The 21,824-nt window shown below is 33.4% G+C and overlaps 2 protein-coding genes and 1 pseudogene across 2 annotated transcripts; all 3 read left to right on the top strand.

The window, feature by feature from the left end:
- The first annotated feature begins 882 nt into the window (after positions 1-882).
- LOC120139038 lies at positions 883-3,954 on the top strand (annotated as a pseudogene).
- A 781-nt stretch (positions 3,955-4,735) lies between these two features.
- On the top strand, positions 4,736-6,963 carry LOC120139052 (F-box/LRR-repeat protein 12-like). Its single transcript, XM_039154391.1, has 2 exons — positions 4,736-4,967; positions 5,293-6,963. Exon 2 carries the CDS (start codon positions 5,637-5,639, stop codon positions 6,816-6,818), a length of 1,182 nt encoding a protein of 393 aa, XP_039010322.1. The 5' UTR covers positions 4,736-4,967; positions 5,293-5,636; the 3' UTR covers positions 6,819-6,963.
- LOC120139062 (uncharacterized protein At4g08330, chloroplastic-like) lies at positions 4,942-5,635 on the top strand. Its single transcript, XM_039154397.1, has 2 exons — positions 4,942-4,967; positions 5,293-5,635. Exons 1-2 carry the CDS (start codon positions 4,942-4,944, stop codon positions 5,633-5,635), a joined length of 369 nt encoding a protein of 122 aa, XP_039010328.1.
- Positions 6,964-21,824: the final 14,861 nt, after the last annotated feature.

Genomic DNA, 21,824 nt, shown 5'->3' on the forward strand with positions numbered 1-21,824 from the left:
ATGATGACACATGATATCATCTTAATGGTAAAAAAATTAAAATAATACTTAGTTTTTGAATAACGCACTTACATGTGTATGCGAGTTTAGATCTAAATATTAAAAAAAAATTAAACTATTATGAAAATTGTTTGAAAATAATAATAAAACTTGGGATTCAACTTATCCTCTTTAAATATGACTTGGTGTTCAATAACTAAGATAAGCTAAAATTTTAATATATCTTTTAGAAAAGTAATACTTAAATTAAATTAGGGTAGAAATTAATTATATTTATTTTAGAAAATATTTTATTTATAAAATTAATTACAAAAATATTGTACAATATATTTATAAGACCAAAATTAAAATTAATCTATATTATAAAACGTTATAAGAATGTTTATAAAAAATATTTATAAGAATATATTTATAACATCATTAGCTTAATAATTAAGCGATCATTTTGTTATCTTTTATAATATTAATAATTGTTTCGTCATTTTTAAAACTTAGTATAAAAAAGAAATTTATTTATATTTCAATAACCTATTATTTATTTATTTTTACATAAAAATTAACTGGCGATTACAAGAGTGAGCTGGTAGCCCGTTTGCTTCCCCGTTACAAAAGAAAGGTTCCCCTTTTGAATCAACTCCATTGTCAAATAGGAGATTTCAGGTAATCTGCTGGCTTTGATCTTATAAATATTTCGTTTTTCGCCTTTTTTTTATTTGGGTCTTTTTGATAAACTATTTTCATTCTTTTCTTATTTCGGTTATGTTGCAGTTCTTTGGATGATCAAAATTCTTATTTCGGATAATCATAATTTGTTTCTGTATTCCTTTGTTAATGGATTGTCAAATCTGACTTTATTTTACACTTTTCTTTTCTTTTTCTAACTTATTTCGCACAATAAACTAGATGAAGCTGTTTTCATTTGTAAACCATTAAAAGCAGTTTGTTGATAAGGGTTTACATTACATACCAGCTGCAACATTGTTATCTGCACATTTCCCCAATTGAGTTTATGTTTATATTGTTTTATCAACATTCCTATCAATACTAAAGGCGAACGATGTAATCAAAATTTGATTCCAGTTTCCTCTTTGATATTGATGAATCAGGTTATTTAGTATTGCATATCTCTCTCACCACTGTTTATGGGCCACTCTGGTTTCTTGAGTTTGCTGTTCGCTGTTAGTGTGTGGTGTGCCGCATATATTACTGTCGCAATTGTTGCATCCTTGCGTATCGTAAATTCCATCTGTTCATTCTGAGTTAGTGAAACGGCTTGACTAGCGTGAAAAGCTGTCATGGGATATGCACAACTCGTTATTGCTCCTGTAGGCAGTGGAAAGGTGAGTTAGTGTATCAACTATAAACTATTCTATTCAATATATACTAAAGCGATTATTCGTGTATTTGGAGTTAGTCAACTTACTGCTCTAACCTGTACCGGCATTGTGAAACCCTTGGACGGTTAATACATATTGTGAACCTCGATCCTGCTGCAGAAAATTTTTACTATCCAGTAGCCATGGGTGATTAACCTTCTTATCTCATTGCTATTGTATCTTTTGTTATCTGACTTTGTTGCCATTGAGATTTTTCTATTTGCAGATATAAGAGAGCTCATTAGTTTGGACGATGTCATGGAGGAACTTGGATTGGGTCCAAACGGTGGTCTTATCTACTGCATGGAGTATCCTTTCCTTTTTATCTTATCTTGTTGTATAAAAGGAAATTTACCTTTTACCATTTTGCCGTTATGTTGATTGTTTTTAACTGAAAGCCTTTGCAGCTATTATTATGGTTACCCATATGCTGTTATGTTGATGTATCATTTTGGGTTGTTGCTCTTGACCGAAGTGTTTAAATATTGTATCATGTTCGGCTGTTGCTTCTGACTGAAGTGTTTAAATACACAGAATATTTGTGGAGATTTTTGCTGACTATTTGATTCCACTGCCAATGTTCTCAGCTTTCTATTTTAGCATATGAATAGTTGCATGTTGTTCCTTCAATTAGATTTTTGGAGCAAATCGTAAGCCTACTTTCGCCACAATATTGTAAACCTTTTTTTTATTCTTACTTGGGTGTAAGTGTTGGATACTAGTATGCGTCTGACAGGGTATGTTCAGTTTTTTCTGTAGTCTTCCCTTGTATGATGTATTTGGATAATCCTTGGAGAGTCATATCCCTTACTGATGTCGGACATGGATACTTCCAACAATAAGATTTGGAGCAACATATGTAAACCTTAACCTCCAACTAGGCATCTTGAAGAAAATTTGGATTACAGGCTGACTGAAGAATTGGACAATTGCTTGGATGATGACTATCTGGTGTTTGATAGTCCAGGTATTTATTCTTTTTTGGATATGTATTCTGGTATTTTATAACTAAAATCTTGAAATTTATTCATTACTGCATGAAGCTTTCTTTTGTATTGTATTATTTTGTTGTACTTACTACAACCAAGGACTAGTTTTACTAACTTGCAATTATTTTTATAGGCTGGATAGAACCCTTTTCACATGTACACATGCTCTGTAACTTTGTGAAGCACTTGAAGCGCAAGAACATTAATGTTTGTTGTGTATACTTGCTTGATTCCCAGGTTTGTCTAAGCTATGCATCTTCCTACTTACCGGCTTACTTTTCAAGTTCCATTGGTATATCTTCATTGGTTATGTGCATTTTTATTTTTCTCAGTTCATCACGGATGTTACAAAGTTCGTTAGTGGATGCATGACATCACTTTCTTTAATGGTCTAGCTTGAGTTACCACATTTTAATACACACAAAAATGGACCTTGTAACAAACAAGAGGGATATTGGAAAGTGAGAATTTTTCGTCTTTCGTTTTTTTCATTTCTTTTTCTTCATATTTTAACGATTTTTCTCTATGCCGTTCATAGCTACTTGGATCCAAAACCTCGACCTCTGCTTTCAGGATTGAACGAACGGATGGCTCTCGGTTTAAAAAGCTAAATAAATCTTTGATTGAATTGGTTAGATACTTTTCCATTCAAGACCTATAAGGTTGTCTTTGTGATTATTCTATGATAATTTGATACTACAATCGGTGAATTTCGAGTTGAGTGAATGTCTTTGGGACCAAGTTTTTTTTTATTCTGAGTTAAGGGATATTTTCACCTTTGGTAGTTTGGTTATTCCTTAATATGATGGTCTTATTGTCTTTGTACTTCTCGCATAGTTTTCTTCAATTCAAACGGGGCTCTTTAAAAATTCCTAAAAATTGCTTGGATTTGTTATTGTGTATTAGGTGGATCAATATAGAATGGTTAGCTTTATCCCACTCGACTTAGGAAGGAAAGCAGGTAACAATCTAACATTCACTCTTTGATTCTTTCTTTCGTCATATGTGGTCTTGGATGTTGGATTACAAACAACATGATTGCAATCATAGCATGACAAAGCACATGAGCATCACATGGGTACATGCATTGCCAAGTGTTTACATTCTATATGACTCCCTATCTTCTGCTTTCCCGTTTTGAGACATACAGTAGAGTAGAGAGTATAATCGTAATAGGCTAATTTAGTTCATAGGCGCTTAGGAGAAACAAGTAATATTTGCTGGCTTGACTGGTTATTCTGTTTAAAAATTGTATGTTGTTTCTTGTGTTTATCATTGATGATGGTGGCCTGGCCTGTTCTCTGCTCAACAGCATACAGTATGTATTGGCGCGCCGATGACGCATAAAGCCTGCTAATGCTTGGTTGCTTTGAAATCGTTAATGTTGTTCCGAATTTGAGTGTATATGATGGAAAATAGAATGCCATTGAGTCGAGTCGAGTTGAGAACCTGTTTCGAGTTGGGATTGGTCTTGAACACTTAAATTATGGATTAAATTGCAGTTTGGGAGATGTAATGGCAAAAGTTGTGATTAGATTTGCTTGTATTGATCGGATGCTATGTAATTGACTCGTGGTTTCCCAACAGCTGCAATTGTAATTCAGGATCACTTTGGTTATTACTGTTTTTTAGGTTAATTGGCTCATAATTGCCTGCGTATGTTGGACTCTAAAACAACGAGTTCAATAAATAAATTGTTGAAATTACCATTTCATTAGTCTCGGATTTATTTTTATTTCTGTTGGTTGAAAAGATCTAAATCAAAACTTACGCATACATAACTTAGAGATTATGTTACTTGAACTTGAGTCATTAAGGGAGAACAAATTCCTTTTTAATCACTAACCCAAATTCTTTTAGGACCCAAAACTAATACAATTACTGATTCCTAAAAATTCATGAAATCTTTTACATGGGGGCAGAAATTGTGTTTAGGGGAGGTTAAAATTGAATTGTTAATTTTTGAGGGGGTCGAAAAGCAATTTTAACATTAGATTAAATTATAATTTTACGATTTCTTAAGGGACTAAAGAGATATTATTCTACTTTTGGGTCAACCCTCTCCGCCACTGGTTTTACACGAGGAAATCAACGGCAACCGATACTCATTTAAATGCACTGATTTTATTAATTAAAGGCTAAGATTCACCTTCCGTTTTAAACATTGTTGGTAAGCTTTGCCACGTGTAAACATGACCCCTTTGACTTTCTTTTTTTCTTTTCTCAAATGTCCTATCTTCATCCTATTTCACTTTAAAATTAAATAAAGATAAATTATAATAAAATAATGATAAATCTGAATTGTTCACATCTATAACTCTGCAGTTTTTATATTCTATGTGATTTGTAAAACAAACAGATTACTTAATAAAAATCCTAAACTAAGACGACTGGGAACGCATTCTCCTCCATTGTTATAAAAGGCAAAAAACGAAACTCTCCTCTCTGTAATCTTCCCCGTACCCAACCGTTCTTTTCTCCGACCACAAAACCTCCGACTAACGACGTTTCTGCTATCGGACAACCCATCGCCGCTGAAAATGGTATTTGTTTTAGTCCCCTGATTTCCAAAGAGGATGTCCCAAGCTGACGTCTCTTACAGGTAATATTCCCCTTTTAAATCCTTTTCCTTGCAATGCTTCGTCAACGGGATCATCTGGGTTTTCAGTGAAATCATTAAATCATTGCATTTCTTATGAATTTTGCCCAAGTTTTCAGTTATTTAGGGGCCGAATCGTGTATTTTTAGCAGCGTGTGAAGTGAATTAGAGTCTATTGATAGTTTTGTTCGTGAAAAAGATTATTCATCAATCGTTGAATAAAGATAGCTAAATCTCATTATATGTTGTGATCTTTTGATCTTGTATTTGAATCAAAGGTCAATGCTTTTGTAGTTGAATTTGCTGTGTTTCGTTATGATATATGCAGCTGTGGATCTTGTGGGTACCCATTGAACTTAACCTCATCAAATCGAATCACCTCCAGTATAGGCTCTGAGTATCACAAATCTGTAAAGAAGGGTCTTATCTCCTTTCTATCTGTTGATCTGAGTCGATTCACGCAAGTTGACGAGGTACATTGTTTTCCTGTTAGCTGGGTCCGATATCGGTCAAAAACTAAACTCCTTTGCCGTAAATGTGGGGTTCATATAGGGTACGGGTATGGAGATGTGCCTGCTCTCTGTGGTTTTGACTCTCCCAACTCATCTGGCGCCACTTATAAAAAGTTTTCCATAAAAATCCGAGCTGTACAGCCTTCAGAGGAGTGCTAACATGGTTGACATGGTGGGCGGTGTTACTTCAATTATGCTCCTACCTGATGATTGCCTCTGTTTTATTTTCAACTTTCTGGGCTGTAGGACTGACCGAGAATCATTTGGCCTAACTTGCCACCGTTGGTTTAATATTCAAAACCTGCAACGTCGATCATTACAATTTCCATGTTCTTTCGGTATTCTTGGCCCTTCCTTGTTATCTCTAAGCTGTACCGACATCAGCTCATTCCATTTTTACAGGATTCTCACCCGTTTTCAGCATTTAGAGTATTTATCCCTCTCTGGTTGCACAGAGCTATCGGATTCTGCCCTAAACTACTTGAAACCCTATGGTTCAAGACTGCAAACCTTATGTCTGGACTGTTGTTTTGGAATCAGCAATTATGGGATTTCCCTGGTTGGTGAAGGTTGCCCCTCCTTGACTACTATAAGTCTTTACCGATGCAACATTACTGATACCGGGTTAGAAGCTTTAGCTAATTCTTGCTTGGCTTTGAGGCATGTGAATCTTTCTTATTGCCCATATATTTCCGATTCCGGGTTGAGTGCTCTTTCTCAAAGGTGCTGTGAGCTTCAAGCAATTAAGATATCCAGTTGCAGGGGTGTAAGTGGTGTTGGCGTACGAGGTTGTTCATCAACACTGGTTTACATCGATGCTGAGTGTTGTAACCTTGAACCCGAGGGAATAATGTCCATCGTTAGTGGAGGCGGGCTTAAGTTTTTGAACATTGCAGGTTTAAGTTGCTCGAACTTCAGAAATGGATTGGAAGCAATCGGGAATGGGTTTGCGGCGGGGCTTAAAATCCTCAGTCTTCGAATGTGTAGAAGTGTTACCGATGCTTCTATTGTTGCAATTGCAAAAGGGTGTCCACAACTTCAGGAGTGGAACCTGGCATTGTGTCATGAGGTTAGGGTTCTTGGATGGGCTTCCATCGGATCAAACTGCCATAATTTAGAGAAACTCCACGTGAACCGATGCCGGAACTTGTGTGATCAAGGGTTGCAGGCTCTGAGAGAAGGGTGCAAACAGCTCTCCATTTTGTACATGAGCCGGAATGGCTGGATATCGGATACAGCAGTGGAGTTGTTTAAACTGTATAGATGTGATGTGAAGATTACGTTCAAAGAAGTAATGTCGATAGGGCCTAATTGGACCAACTTAGATAGCTATTATGAGTAAAAAAGATTGATCATCTTTATTTGGGATGCAATAGAAGAATTTGATGTTAACTTGAGGCAATTTTCATGCTGCACGAGACAATGCTTAGGTTTTGTTGTTTTTATCTGTTGCATTCAGTTAGGACAAGATATCAAGAAACTGAAGTTATTACTTTAAGCTACCCAACTTGTGTTCCGGTCTATCAGAGACTCCCTCTTCTCCAGTTTCATTATTCTTCAATTATTATGATTTTTGGAGGTTGTCTTTGCTTATTCTATATTTTTATTTTTTGGGGTATGATTATTTCTCTCATTTAATATTATTTCCTGTCCCCAAATCCATTTTTTATTTTGAATCAAAGTTTTTGAGTTTTATGTGCTCTGTATTCTTCTAGTTAAACAAAGAACAGCTCAGGTCAAATGATATCACTGTTAGGGTGAGTAAAAGTTTACTAGATTTGAAAATATTTTAAAATTTAAGTCAATAGAATTGATTATTTGGATTTTCAAATTAAATTGAATAGTAATATTAGGGTTTTGAGTTAAATTGAACTTCTATAATTGGATAAACTACATAAATGGTTACTGATGTTAGTGTAAGTTTTTTTCCGTTGAAGTTTCAAAAGGAATAAACCGGTCACCAAAGTTATCAATTTATAATAAATCGGTTATTAATATTATCGATTTATAATAAAATGACCATTCCATTGTCATCTTTATTAAATTGATGACATGAAAAAAAAGTTTAAGTTTCTGGGTTCCATGTGTACCTTTATCTTACATTCTCAGTTTATTTGAAAACAAACCTTGACATCGCAGATTTGGATTCAACCTCATTTCTGTAAGCATCATCTCATGGTTTCCTTCGAGTTCTACACCACAAGTAAGACTACCAGGAGATGGATCAACCCAGGTAGCATTTATCTGATGGATAATCAAAGCTTTGCCAATAGTAATTCTCTGGATTATCATCCTTTCCATTTTTGACAAGATTACCGGAATCCAGAAGCTGCAATACTGGATTCTGAACAGTTGATGTCGTATTGATCGACCAAACAACTGTTTTGTTCTGAACTTGAAGCACAACTCACTAAAAAAATGTGTAATTGCAATGGAATTTCCGAGGGAATTTATGATGAAATTTGATTTTATTAACGGAATTTTTGAGGGAAGAATGTTCACTAAAATGTTGGTCGAAACCAATATTTCTGAGGGGATAAAGTAAATCGTCAGAAGTTTATTGACAGAACAATTAAAATCCGTCGAGATGTTATATATAAATAAAATACTATATTTTATCTTTTCGACTAACATATCTTTTTTGTCATAATATTTAAAAATATAAAAAAAAAATCTGAATTTTAATTTCCGTTGTATTACAAAATTTTAGTTGGAAATTTAAATCTTATATTTTTCAAAAAAAGAAGGAAAATTTTATCGAGATTCTACCCAAATAAATTTTCATTGGAAATTTTATTGGGATTCTACCCAAAATATTTTTTATTCTCTCCAAAATATTATGAATCCAAAATTGTATTTAGTTAATAAATGTACCAAAAATTAATAATAATATAATTGAAATAATTACATTACTTTAAAAAAAATCAGATAATAATAATAATAATAACAAGTTGATATTGTATCTTGGTAATGTCTTAATAAGAAAATAATAATATATGATAAAAAAATAAATTCACAATATTAACTAAGATTAAATATGGATTTACAACTTATATTTCACAATTTAATGTTTCTAATAAATTTAAATATATGATTGTACACTATACATAAAAATATAATATATAATAATAAAAAAGAGTAAAATGCGAAGTTTGCATATTAAAGAATTGTTATCATTTAAAAATTTCCAAACAACCTACAAAATATAATGAAAATGTTAATGATTAATTAAAAATAATATAATAAACAAAGTATATATTAAAAAAATTACATTGAATAAAAACTAAAACTTAAATCAATATTGATAATAATGATAATAAAAGAGGATGAAATTAAAAAACTTTTGGGGAGAAAAAATGAGTTAATAAGAAGAGATTAAATGAGAAGAAAGAAATGAGTGTAGAAATGTTTGAATAATAAAAAAATTAGGTAAAAAAGAAGGTAATTTTAAAATTTTATGGTGCAATGGAGGAAAGTTAAAGGAAGTGACGACGGGTAAGAAAAACTCCACAAAATTGCGACAGAACATGTGGACATGTCACAAATTTGTGACAGAATAGGTGGATATGTTAGAAATTTGTGACGGGTCCACAAATTCCGTCACAAATTTAAAATATTTTTTTTCTAAAAAATAAATTTTTTTGTGACGAAACATGTGGATTCATCACAAATTTGTGACAGAATAAGTGAACATGTCAGAAATTTGTGACAGAATAGGTGAATATGTCAGAAATTTGTGGCAAGTCCACAAAATTTAAAGTACTTTTTCTAAAAAATCATCCAACCCCTTACCAAGTGCACTAACCAGAAAAAAATATGATTCATATAGTAACTCCCATATATTGAATTCTAATGCCACAAGCAGCAACATGAAGGCGAACAAGCTGGATCGAGTAGTTGAAATGAAATATCTAAACTAGATTGGAGATATGGAGTTGGCGAGCTAAACTAGATTGGAGAGATGAAGTTGACAAACTATAGAAGCCATATTAGATGTCTAAATAGCAAAATTCAAAAATTCAAAAATCATTTAAAATTTTAGTAAAATACATTGTAATAAAATTTAATTTCAATAAGTATTATTTAAATTATTTTTGTTGTATATTATATGTTTAAAGTGTGGTATTAATTTTAGTTTTTTTTTGTAATAAAGAAGGTAGTCGTCTCTAAAAACCTCCCTCTATATATCTTAAAGGATAAAAAGCGCACTAACCTTGTTGTTTTTCATTGATAAGCAAATAAAAGTATAGATACATCACAATTCAACGAAACATCAGATAATGTTAAAAAAACGTGAAGTAAAATTGGAAACCTAAAAATAAATATCATCTGAAATTCAAGACGCATTACCTTTATTGCATTGTTGTGGTGATGGAGGAATCCGATAATAAATTTCTTCTTGATTGTTAAGTGGCTGGACAAAAGGTGTCAAAGGTGTGTTACATCTCTCTTGTGGGTGCAAAGGCATCGATGTGCTAGCTGAGCCTCTGAAGGTTGGATGCATAGTAGGTTGTATGCCAATAAACCTTGGATTAAGTGGAGCATGATGCATCAAAGGGTAGAAACCAACACTAAGCACCCGACCTTCGAGCTTACTTCACCAGAAAACTCCAAAAATATCTTATTTGGGTCATCTGATGCTGAAAATGACTCATCCACACTTGTAACCTCTTGAGCTGCTGGTAATATATGTATATACTTGTTCTAAATAAAAGGGTAAACATTTTCGCATTATCTGATTTATTCCCTAGCAGACATACTAAGAAACAACAACAACTAAACATTTTCACACAAAGTAGGCTCTGCTAAATAAATAAAGACACACCCAAAATATGCAAATATATTCATGGGGCAACCAATAAAGTAATAACTATTATCAAATGTAAATTCAAAACAACAAAGCACCATATTTTGGGGAAAACTGGATTGTCCAGTAATTATTAAATAATTTCTAGAGTCTATAATTTAGGAAAGAAAGGGTTCATAATTAGTATTTTATCAAAAGTTTAGGGGTTAAAAATATAAATTAAACCCTTGTACTAAAGTGCCTGACAACTATCGTTTTCGATGTCAAAATAAATTCCTTCTTCTCGGTTAATAAATAAGGAAATTCGTAGTAAAGAGAAGTAAGGGTCGAATCCACAGGGACTTAGAAAATCACAAATTAATGTTTGAATGGTTTTAACCAGGCGAAAAATAGTAAAGGGGGCGTTTGGTAAAATAAAATTAAAATTGTAAAAATAAATAAAATTAATTTAAATAAAAAATAAGAGAATAAAGTTTGTGAATAAATACGGTAAAAATAGCCTCAAGCTTCGCTTTGATTCAATTTCCTTTAGATCATCGAATAAGATTTTCTCCTCGGGATTCACGTCGGTTACTTTGTCTACAAGGGCTATCCTTGTGACTCTATTATGTATACCGAATACCCAAGACAACCTTTGATTCCGGTTTCGGGAATTGATTCTATCAACATCAATTATTGTAGATCAATTACCGTTTAAGTTCGTGGCGACCGACTTGCATTGTTGCTTCAATAAATGTCAATTCCGATCTCAATTCCCTCTTGGCGAAGCCATCTTCGCCAAGTGTGTTCCCAGGAAGCCAAATTTGCTTTCTATAAGCCGAATCTTTCTCCCATACATTTAATCGCAACAACCTCTTGACCAAAGTCGATCTTTGATTTTGAAAACTATTTGATTTTGAAAAATAAGCGCAGAGATTGAGAGAGATATTTCGAAGATATTAAGGGTCTGTTTCAATTCTCCCGTTGGAATTGAGTCATCGCGTCAGCTCTCGGCTTATGAAAAATTTAGCTAAGCATGACAAAAGTCATACTTAGCATTTTAAAAACAAAACTTTAAAATAAAGAAAAATAAAAAGTAAAAAGAGAAAGCTTTTATGAAAACTAGAGAGAAAAGAAGAATGTAATTTGAGTGATGAGTTTAGGCTTACCCCAAGTGGGTATTTATAGCCTCTCAAAGCCTAAGGATAAACAAGAAAATAAAATAAAATAATCCTAAGATAATTGTTTTTCAAATTTAAATTCAAACTTAAACTAGTCTCCTAATGCAACTTTGCTCGTATATCTTCCAGAAGGCGTATAGAGTAAGTCTTCTAGAAGCCGTCGCTGACTGGACCTTCTAAAAATTGCCACGTTACACCTAATCGTGCCTAGAGTCATGCCCATGTCTCTAGCCGTGACCAAATAATAAAAAAATGCAGAATGCACCCGTTTTGTCACTAATTCTGGAAAGTAAGGACCTGCACGAAAACAAACATAACACAACCAAATCAGCAACAATAATTCCATAAAACCGAAGAAATAATGAGCAAATATTGATGATTCTAAACAATCATCAAATTCCCCCTCACTTATCTCATGCTTGTCCTCAAGTATGATTAATCAAATTAGTCAAAAGTTTCATTTACCGCTCTTTGTCAAGTTTCACATTCGAGGAAGCAAGGTAGAGACCACAATAACAATTCAAGTCAAGAAATCAATCGATTGAACATCATCAATTGGAATGAGTTAAGTGCAATTTTAATATCCATTCATTCATCAATCTCAATGCTCATTACTCAATGCCTTACCGGGATTCACTAAAATCACTCAATGTGTTTGGGGTAAGAAACGCTGAATGTCAGAATTGACACGATATTGCCATAGGCCTGCAAGTAAATCAAATCTCCACTACTAATAAGAACAAGATGCATAAATCAAAGGGTCTTTTATTGGTTGTAACGGGGCTTAGGTAAAGGTGGGGAAAAGGCTAAATATATGGCTAAATATTCAAGGCAAGGAACTAACAAATAATAATTTCTACTCCATCAAAACATTAAGCACAACAAGATAAAAGACGGCCTATCAAACAACAAACTTCTTTTCAAAATGCATTGAATTTTTTTCTTTGTTGTTTTTTCGTTCTCAATTCTTTTTCACGTCTTTCTTCTCTTTTTTTTTCTTTCAAACAACATCTTTTTTTCTTTTCGAACTGTTGTTTTTTCTTTTTTTTTTCTTTTTCAATGGAATATACAATGGATAATTGTTCACTTACCCTGAAAATGGTAGAAAGGAGTGATAAAATAAAAGGCTTGGGTTTGTAAACATGGTGAAAACAAAGAAGCGGAAATAGACTCAAAAGTGGTTAACTAAGGGAAAAATGTATGGGTAGGTTATTTAGTGGGGAAATGAAATGATTAATCCTAAGGTGCCCAAATCATTTTTAAGCATCATGTTCATGTGTAATCTCGACAGTATTCAACATACAGGTTATAGAATATCAATGCCAAATTCGACACACTCAATCCAACAAAATGAGAGCGAAAATGATATGCTCGTAAAGGCTCAAATCTCACCAGATTGTTTCATGCATTGAGCTAATCACATTTCAACCAACAAAGGCATGAAATATCACAAAAGTACCAACTTGATCAAAATTCATGCTATTCGCTATCAAGAATATCCTAACCTAAACAATCATGTGTTCCCAAACAAGCATAGCATAAAAAAATTTCCACAAGACAAATACAATCAATGAAATTTCTGACAAATCCAACCAACACATATATCATCGAAACATAAAGATAAGCAAGGTGAAATTCAATCCTACACTCTACTCCCCCAAACTTAAAGAGTTTTACCTCAAAACGTAAAATTAAAGTGCAAGAGAAGGAATAGAGTACTCCCCAGATTTAGTGTCGACCACGACCACAACCTCTGCCACAGTGAAAGACGCTAGGATGATGAAGTGGGCTGCCCAGTTTGATGTCGTGAACTGGAAACATTATCAAGTGGTGTCGTCGGTGGAAAATCATCATATAATCTCCTGTAAAACCATAAATGGGATAATACATTAGTAATGGATTAATCAAAATATAATCAAAATTTTCCTCATGAGTATTTTCGGATGCTGCTGAACTCATCGAACATGATGAGAAAGTCGAATGTTGTGGACGAGAGGAAGTAGTGACTATGGTTGGCGTGGACTAGAAGGACATTGATGGGGATCAGCGAAAAGGAACGACGAGCAGTGCTCGGTCCGGGGCGGAGGAGTGGCAGTGTCATCCGATTGATTCCTTGTACGTACCATTGTGGAGCAAGCATTTGTGTTATCGGGTCGGTTTCGCGTGCGCTCCATAGCGAATTAGGGAGAAACGAGTGGCGTGAACACATTGAAGCGAGTAGACTTTTTTCGTTGAAGCGGTGATAATGATGAGGAGTGATGAGTGGCGTGTGTTTCGGGTGGTGGTAGAGTTGGAGAAGATGAAGGGAAGAAGTTAGAATGGGGTTTAATTGGGTACTGTCGTACGTGGGGGGGGAAAAGAGTTTGAATAGGAGTCAAAATGGGTTTTGTGTTTAATGATAAAGTGTTTTGAAAATTGAAAAAGGTTGATGAAAGGTGATAGGGTGGGGTCTACGGCATAGTAAAATAAAAGAGGAAGAGAAGGGATTGGGGTGTTGGGCGGCAGGAAGATAACAAAAAGGGGAAGAGAAAAAATGGGGTTTGCTAACGTGCGTCGACCCCTCTATGGGTTTTGTTAACGTGTGTCGTTTAGTTAAACGGTGCGCACGGTTGGAGACTTTTTTTTTCTCTGCTTAATTTAATCGTGTACTGCTCAATGGACTCCGAAATTAACACTATTCGAATAATAATTTCGTAATTTCTCGCCGTTTAAGTTCAAATAAAAATATTTGGTTCCTGCAAAATAAAAATAGAAATTAAATTAAACATGCTTGATGAAACAAAAACAAGAGGTAAAAATAAAATTAAATAAATAAAATAAAAATATAGCGTTGTCGAAAACAATGGGTTGCCTCCCATGAAGCGCTTTATTTAACTTCATTAGCTCGACGACCTGGTTCAGACTACAAGTACCGTGACAAACACTTTCACTTCATTCGCTTTTTCCAACTAAGAAATTCCTTATGAGAAATTTGAAAATTCTCACAAAGATTTCTTCGGATATTTTCCAATTTTAAAATCTTGCCAAAAATAATGGTCGTCAAAACATATTTTTTTACCAAAAAATGATTTCTTCAAACGATTCCTCGATTATTTCGACGTAATTTTTTGTGTCTGCTAAAAGGGAAGACAAATCTTTAGTGTTTAAAGGAGTTAAGATCAAATCTGAATCAACAACTAAAATATTTTTCAACTCCTTTATGTCGTCTCTTTTACCATCCGATTTCCTATATAAATCATCAACAAAGTTATATTCATCATCAACAAGCTCAGTAATGCTAACAAAATTAATACTATGCACGTTATCCGGATATTTCACTGCTTTATAAACATTAAATTTTAAGATTGTAACATCCCAAAATTCGGGTTAGTGCCTAAAATGAGAATTTTTGGAATTTGAGGATCAATTTAAGGAAATTGATAAGTTCAAGAATTTAAATAGGACTATTTTAGTATTAGATTAAATCATAATTATGGAATAAGTAAAGTGCATTATGGTAATTAGTTTAAAAAGATATTTTCTTTCCCTTATTAAGAGTAGACACGTGGGATGTGAAGAGTTATCTAAAACTCTTCTTTTCTTTTTTCATTTCTTCTTCCCGTGGGTTCAAGCTCAAACCTCAAAGGTGAGTTTTAATTTTTATGATTAATTCTTGAATGTTTAAGTTGGGTTTTATTCCTTGAGTGTTATATAAGCTTAAGGAAAGCTTATATAAGCTTAAAACACCAAAAAGGAGAGAATTAGAAAGGATATTTAATTAAGGGTTGAGAAATGAACTTTTGTTATGGAAAGGTTTTTAAAGTTCTAAAGATGGATTTAACTTGTCAAAGGGTTAATTAAGAAGTTTGAGGGGATAAAATTGAATTAAGAACACATGTAAAAATTAGATGTAATTCTTTGATTCAAGAACTATGGTGAATTATGTGAGATAATGAAGTGTTATAGTGTTATAAGAAGGTTTATACATGTATAGATAAGTTTTAAGGCATAAGGAGGGGTTAATAAGTAGAATTTGAGGTCAAAGTAAGAATTTTCGGGCTCAAAATGTAATTTCTGGGTTGTGTGCATCGATGCATCTTCAATGTGCATCGATGCACTCTCAAATAAATAAACATCGAGTACAGTTGGTGCATCGATGCATGAGGAGTGCAACGATGCATCCCCTTAAAATGGAAACATCGAATGTAAATTGTGTATCGATGCATGGTAGTGCATCGATGCACCTGTTAAAGAATGCATCGATGCACTGTAGAATGCACCGATGCACTTCAATGGGAAATGAAATAAATCGTTATTCAGTCTATGAAATGATAGATTAAAGTATATTAATTGGATATTGATAGCATATATATATATATATGATTGTGTAGACATCGATCGAAAGTAAAGTTCGGATAGGTCGACAGAGTAAGATACGCAACAGAAACAAGAGTTTAAGAGGGTTCATTGAGACCAGGTGAGTACATGATCATAAGTGTATGTTATGTTAAGGAATTAAGACTTGCGATGGGTCTAATTCCGATATTATATGATATAAGTATTAAAGAATAAACATGTAGTGATATGGTGTTAGATGTATCGTATATGAGAAAATGCATATGCATAATTGTTGAATGCATCTATATGTGTGAACTATGTAAATGCTTGAATTTATGATAATAGGTCATGTGATCATGAAATATTGATAATAAGTCATAAGATTACATGCATAGGTAATATGATTTAAAAGATAATAGATAATATGTTATATACATATGAGAAAAAGGTATATGTGAACTATATGAAATGGAATAAAGAACTATGTGATGTGACCATGTGTAAAAAGGATGAATAATGTGAATTTCATGGGAAAATGTTATGTGAAAGAAAACTACGTGACTATGTGATCATATGAAATGTGATAAAGAGCTATGTGAAAGAACTATGTGATGTGAATATATAAATGTGTAATGAGGTAAAAGATAATGCCCATGTCATGTGTTATGAGAGCTATAGGTATAGTTGGCATGCCAAGAGTCGAGGGTATATGCGGTCCTTCGGGACATAGTGGTCATTCTGAATATATGTGTTATATGTGGTCCTTCGGGACATTTACGTGGTTCTTCGGGACAAATTCTACGCGCCCCTAGTGGGATTTATACGAGCTGTGGTGACAGCATTGAGCACAACCTCTATGTACTCACATACCTTAAGTTCTCAATAGTATGTATGGGCTTTGAAAAGAAAACATAATTTGATATAATGATATATGTGTTTATCTGGAAATGATATATGTGATATGTGACATGTATAAGTGATAAGTTAGGATCATATGATAATAATGGTAACAAGTGCATATGGGTAATGGTTATATGAAATGCTATGTGGTTATGTATGATATGATCATAGCAATTATTCATTTATTGTGGTGTTTTGTAGTCATATTATATGATTGGTTCTATAAGTATGTAATTATGATTTGTATTATATGACAACTGCATGTATTTGTTAGGTTACATTGTTCCTTTACATGTCTCACTATGTCTATGACTTAGCATGTAAGTGTTTTACACGTAGGTGTGAAAAGTCAGAAGATCAAGCTTCAGATTCGTAAAGCAACATACCTCTGCGCAAAGTTCAGATCAGAAATATTTTGTAAAGTATATATTGTCATATAATTTAGTATGTTGGCATATAACTAAGTCATTATATATGTACGCTCTGATGGAGTCTGTTAAGGTTTTAAATATGTTTATGTAAAAGAATTACTTTATAGAATAAAAGTTTTAAATTTTTTATGGTTTTTATAAAAGTATATACTTTGACTGGTCAATGTGATACCTCAGACTCGTATCCGAGTCAGGTACGGGTTGGGGGTGTTACATTTAATGGTATCAGATCTAAGGTTTAGCCGATTCTAGGCTTAAACCGAAGTTAAGAGTATTTTGAAAATGTGTACATGCCAATAAAAAGTGAAAGTTTCTGATATGATAGAGTTATGAGTATGATGTCTTATAATAAAGTAATATGGTTATGTATTAGATGTCTGATCGTGAAAGTTCTCGAAGTGAAAGAAGAAGTAATAGACCTGAGGGTAGTAGCAATTCACCTGCCCTGGCCAGGTATGGTGAAGAGCGAACACCTCCAGTAGTACCAGTGAGAGATCAAGGGATATTTTTCGAGACGTTAAATGCTGTTTTGTCACGTTTTCAACCCTCTGTGCCCTCAGCTCCTCGAATGAATATAGTTAAAGAATTGAAAGGTTTAGGAGCACCTGAGTTTAAGGGTGAAGTTGAGGAAGATCCGATTGCTACGGATCTTTGGTTGAACGATGTTAAGATTATGTTGGATGAGCTCCACTGTTCTGATGTGGAGAAATTAGATGGAATAGTTTCTTTGTTAAGGGGACAAGCTAGAATATGGTGGACCAATGTCACCATGAGATTAAGAAGTGATCAAGTGACATGGTTATTCTTCTTGGAAGAATTTAATCATAAGTATATTGGTGACAAATATATTAGACAGATGATGCAATAATTTCTGAATTTGAAGCAAGAGAATTATACAGTGTATGAATACGAATGTGAGTTTAATAAGTTAAGTCATTTTACTGCTGAGCTTATTCCGACTGAGAAGGATGTATGTGAGTGGTTTGTAGAGGATTTGCGCCCTAGGCTAAGAGAGTTGCTGATAGCCTTGAATTTGTCATCGTTTCAAGAAGTGGTTAATCGAGCTAAAGCTCTAGAGAGAGCTCAGAATGAAAGATCTAAAGAACAAAGAGTTCAGAACTCTAAAAGGATGGGTGCTTCGTCGAGCTCCTCTCCATCCAAGAAAAATAGGGAATGAGATTTTCCAACTCATGATATGTTGGAATCAGATGTTTTTATTGATAGAAGATCAAATATCAGTCAAGTCATGCAATGTTCATATTGTGGAAAGAATCATACAGGGGTATGTAGACTAATCTCTTGAGCTTGTTTTAGATGTGGGGATGTTCAACATTTTATTCAAGATTGTCCACTTATGACTGAAGAGACAGTACAAAAAGAAAGATCTATTGTGGTATCTCAAAGAAATAGAGGTAGAGGTCGTAGAAGAAATCGATCGGAGTCATTCACTCACAAGATATGCAACCAACTGCACAAGTTTATAATTTAAGGAGTAATGAAGATTTTGATGATCCAGAGATGTTGGCAGGTAAATTTCGATATCGTTGTAAAATAGTTTGATGTTAATAGATTTGGGAATCATCATAGTATTTAGTAAGTGGTAATTAGAGAGATAATTGAAAGATTTGATTTGAATCAATAAGTAATTATTGTTAAGATTTGTTGAGTATTATAACGGATTGCTTCATCTTAAGGTAGAGTGAAAATTCGAGGACGAATTTTCCTTAAAGGAGAGGAGATTTGTAACATCCCAAAAATCGGGTTAGTGCCTAAAATGAGAATTTTTGGAATTTTAGGATCAATTTAAGGAAATTGATAAGTTCAAGAATTTAAATAGGACTATTTCAATATTGGATTAAATCATAATTATGGAACAAGTAAAGGGCATTATGGTAATTAGTTTAAAAAGATATTTTCTTTCCCTTATTAAGAGTAGACACGTGGGATGTGAAGAGTTATCTAGAACTCTTCTTTTCCTTTTTCATTTCTTCTTCCCGTGGGTTCAAGCACAACCCTCAAATATGAGTTTTAATTTTTATGATTAATTCTTGAATGTTTAAGTTGGGTTTTATTCCTTGAGTGTTATATAAGCTTAAGGAAAGCTTATATAAGCTTAAAACACCAAAAGGAGAGAATTAGAAAGGATATTTGATTAAGGGTTGAGAAATGAACTTTTGTTATAGAAAGGTTTTTGAAGTTCTAAAGATGGATTTGACTTGTCAAAGGGTTAATTAAGAAGTTAGAGGGGATATAATTGAATTAAGAACATATGTAAAAATTAGATGCAATTCTTTGATTCAAGAACTATGGTGAATTATATGAGATGATGAAGTGTTATAGTGTTATAAGAAGGTTTATACATGTATAGATACGTTTTAAGGCATAAGGAGGGGTTAATAAGTAGGATTTGAGGTCAAAGTAAGAATTTTCGGGCTCAAAATATAATTTCTGGGTTGTGTGCATCGATGCATCTTCAATGTGCATCGATGCACTCTCAAATAAATAAACATCGAGTACAGTTGGTGTATCGATGCATGAGGAGTGCATCGATGCATCCCCTTAAAATGGAAACATCGAATGTAAATTGTGTATCGATGCATGGTAGTGCAACCATGCATCGATGCACCTGTTAAATAATGCATCGATGTACTGTAGAATACACCGATACACTTCAATGGGAAATGAAATAAATTTTTATTCAGTCTATGAAATGATAGATTAAAGTATATTAATTGGATATTGATAGCATATATATATATATATATATATGATTGTGTAGACATCGATCTAAAGTAAAGTTCGGATAGGTCAACAGAGTAAGATATGCAACGGAAATAAGAGTTTAAGAGGGTTCATTGAGACCAGGTGAGTACATGATCATAAGTGTATGTTATGTTAAGGAATTAAGACGTTCGATGAGTCTAATTCCGATATTATATGATATAAGTATTAAAGCATAAACATGTAGTGATATGGTGTTAGATGTATCGTATATGAGAAAATGCATATGTCTAATTGTTGAATGCATCTATATGTGTGAACTATGTAAATGCCTGTATTTATGATAATAGGTCATGAGATCATGAAATATTGATAATAAGTCATAAGATTAAATGCATAGGTAATATGAGTTAAAAGATAATAGATAATATGTTATATACATATGAGAAAAAGGTATATGTGAACTATATGAAATGGAATAAATAACTATGTGATGTGACCATGTGTGAAAGGATGAATAATGTGAATTTCATGGGAAAATGCTATGTGAAAGTAAAATACGTGACTATGTGATCATATGAAATGTGATAAAGAGCTATGTGAAAGAACTATGTGATGTGAATATGTAAATGTGTAATGAGGTAAAAGATAATGCCCATGTCATGTGCTTTGAGAGCTATAGGTATAGTTGGCATGCCAAGAGTCGAGGGTTTACGCGGTCCTTCGGGACGTAGTGGTCATTCGGGACATATGTGTTATATGTGTTCCTTCGGAACATTTATGTGGTTCTTCGGGACAAATTCTACGAGCCCCTAGTGGGATTTATACGAGCTGTGGTGACAGCATTGTGCACAACCTCTATGTACTCACATACCTTAAGTTCTCAATAGTATGTATGGGCTTTGAAAAGAAAACATAATTTGATATAATGATATATGTGTTTCTCTGGAAATGATATATGTGATATGTGACATGTATAAGTGATAAGTTAGGATCATATGATAATAATGGTAACAAGTGCATATGGGTAATGGTTATATGAAATGCTATGTGGTTATGTATGATATGATCATAGTAATTATTCATTTATTGTGGTGTTTTGTAGTCATATTATATGATTGGTTTTATAAGTATGTAATTATGATTTGTATTATATGACAACTGCATGTATTTGTTAGGTTATATTGTGCCTTTAAATGTCTCACTAAGTCTATGACTTAGCGTGTAAGTGTTTTACACGTAGGTGTGAAAAGTCAGAATATCAAGCTTCGGATTCGTAAAGCAGTATACCTCTGCGCAAAGTTCAGATCAGAAATATTTTGTAAAGTATATATTGTCATATAATTTAGTATGTTGGCATATAACTAAGTTATTATATATGTACGCTCTGATGGAGTCTGTTAAGGTTTTAAATATATTTATGTAAAAGAATTACTTTATAGAATAAAAGTTTTAAATTTTCTATGGTTTTTATAAAAGTATATATTTTGACTGGTCAATGTGACACCTCAGACTCGTATCCGAGTCGGGTACGGGTTGGGGGTGTTACATTTAATGGTATCAGAGCTAAGGTTTAGCCGATTCTAGGCTTAAACCGAAGTCAAGAGTATTTTGAAAAGGTGTACATGCCAACAAAAAGTGAAAGTTTCTGATATGATAGAGTTATGAGTATGATATTTTCTAATAAAGTTATATGGTTATGTATTAGATGTCTGATCATGAAAGTTCTTGAAGTGAAAGAAGAAGTAATAGACCTTAGGGTAGTAGCAATTCACCTACCCTGGCTAGGTATGGTGAAGAGCGAACACCTCCAGTAGCACCAGTGAGAGATCAAGGGATATTTTTCGGGACGTTAAATGTTGTTTTGTCACGTTTTCAACCCTCTGCGCCCTCAGCTCCTCGAATGAATATAGTTAAGGAATTGAAAGGTTTTGGAGCACCTTAGTTTAAGGGTGAAGTTGAGGAAGATCCGATTGCTACGGATCTTTGGTTGAATGATGTTAAGATTATGT

The sequence above is a fragment of the Hibiscus syriacus genome, unplaced genomic scaffold (assembly GCF_006381635.1).
Source record: "Hibiscus syriacus cultivar Baekdansim isolate YM2019G1 unplaced genomic scaffold, ASM638163v2 tig00110721_pilon, whole genome shotgun sequence".
NCBI classification, from domain to species: Eukaryota; Viridiplantae; Streptophyta; class Magnoliopsida; order Malvales; family Malvaceae; genus Hibiscus; species Hibiscus syriacus.